Below are 1,013 nucleotides of genomic sequence, written 5' to 3' on the forward strand. Positions count from 1 at the left end.
AGAGAGTTTCAAGGGAATGGTCTCCAGCTGGATATCACATTCAATACGGGGAGTGTGCCGGGACCTCAGGGGCTCTTTGGAGCAGTTTCTCTTCAAAAGGGCAGATGCGCACACAGGTTCCAAGATGTAGTGATGATCGCGACTCTCCATGCTCTTGCCCATGGCCTCCTGAGTGTCAGAAGAACATCTGTCATTACAGCACATGTTTTTAGGATCAAGTTACATGGTGGTAGGTGTATTACATCAGAATCCCAAAACAGGGGAAAACTGGGTATCGAAAGCTCTCTAGCATTTTTAATTTTTTATTTATTAGGTAATACAGTCACATGGTTTAAAATTTTAAGGCAGAAATAATGTGCAATAGCTCCCTACTCCCATCCTCCAGCCACCTAATTATCCTCCCCAGAGGCAACCAAAAATACCAGTTTCTTAGGCAAGCCACCAGAATTATATGTATGGATTCAGACAAATCTGTAATTTTCTATTTTTTAACCACTCTTACACAAACAGCATACATGTTGTTTTGCCTTGGTTTTTTAAACATAATTCTCTATCTTAGAGAGCATTATAAATTCATCATAAAGATCTTTGCCTTTATTTTACATAGTTGACCAAATGTTCTACTGTTTGGAGGTAGAGTAGTTATTTAATCAAATTAGCAAAAGAAAACCATTCCATACGACAGCATACAAGCCAAAAATAATCTTGGGTGTGGAAGGGAATGAGTCCTTTTTCTCTATTTCACTTAAACCACCTACTATTTCTTTACAAAAAGATTAAACTGGGGCTGGCCGAGTGGCGTGTTGGTTAAGAGTTGGCTTGGGATGCCAGCACTGTGCAGCAGGGCCCCAGTTTGGATCCCACATGAGGGCCAGTGATGCTGCGCCCTCTACAGCTAAGATGGTGAACAACAGCTCAACCTGGAGCTGGGCTGCAGTGAGTCACCGGCGAACGGCGTAGGCTGCAGTAGAGCTGCAGTGGGCTCCTGTAAGTTAACTGTGAGCAGCCGGCAG

The 1,013-nt window shown here is 43.2% G+C and overlaps 1 protein-coding gene across 1 annotated transcript in view; it reads right to left on the reverse strand.

Annotated features, from left to right (window-relative positions):
* Positions 1-1,013, reverse strand: part of VPS13D (vacuolar protein sorting 13 homolog D) — a 299,465-nt gene that overhangs the window by 274,294 nt on the left and 24,158 nt on the right. The window contains exon 7 of the mRNA XM_019639700.1: positions 1-168. This exon is cut by the window's left edge and continues 1 nt beyond it. Coding sequence (XP_019495245.1) covers positions 1-168 — 168 coding nt within the window. The remainder of the gene's footprint in view (positions 169-1,013) is intronic.

This window comes from Hipposideros armiger, unplaced genomic scaffold (assembly GCF_001890085.2).
Source record: "Hipposideros armiger isolate ML-2016 unplaced genomic scaffold, ASM189008v1 scaffold_46, whole genome shotgun sequence".
Taxonomy (NCBI): domain Eukaryota; kingdom Metazoa; phylum Chordata; class Mammalia; order Chiroptera; family Hipposideridae; genus Hipposideros; species Hipposideros armiger.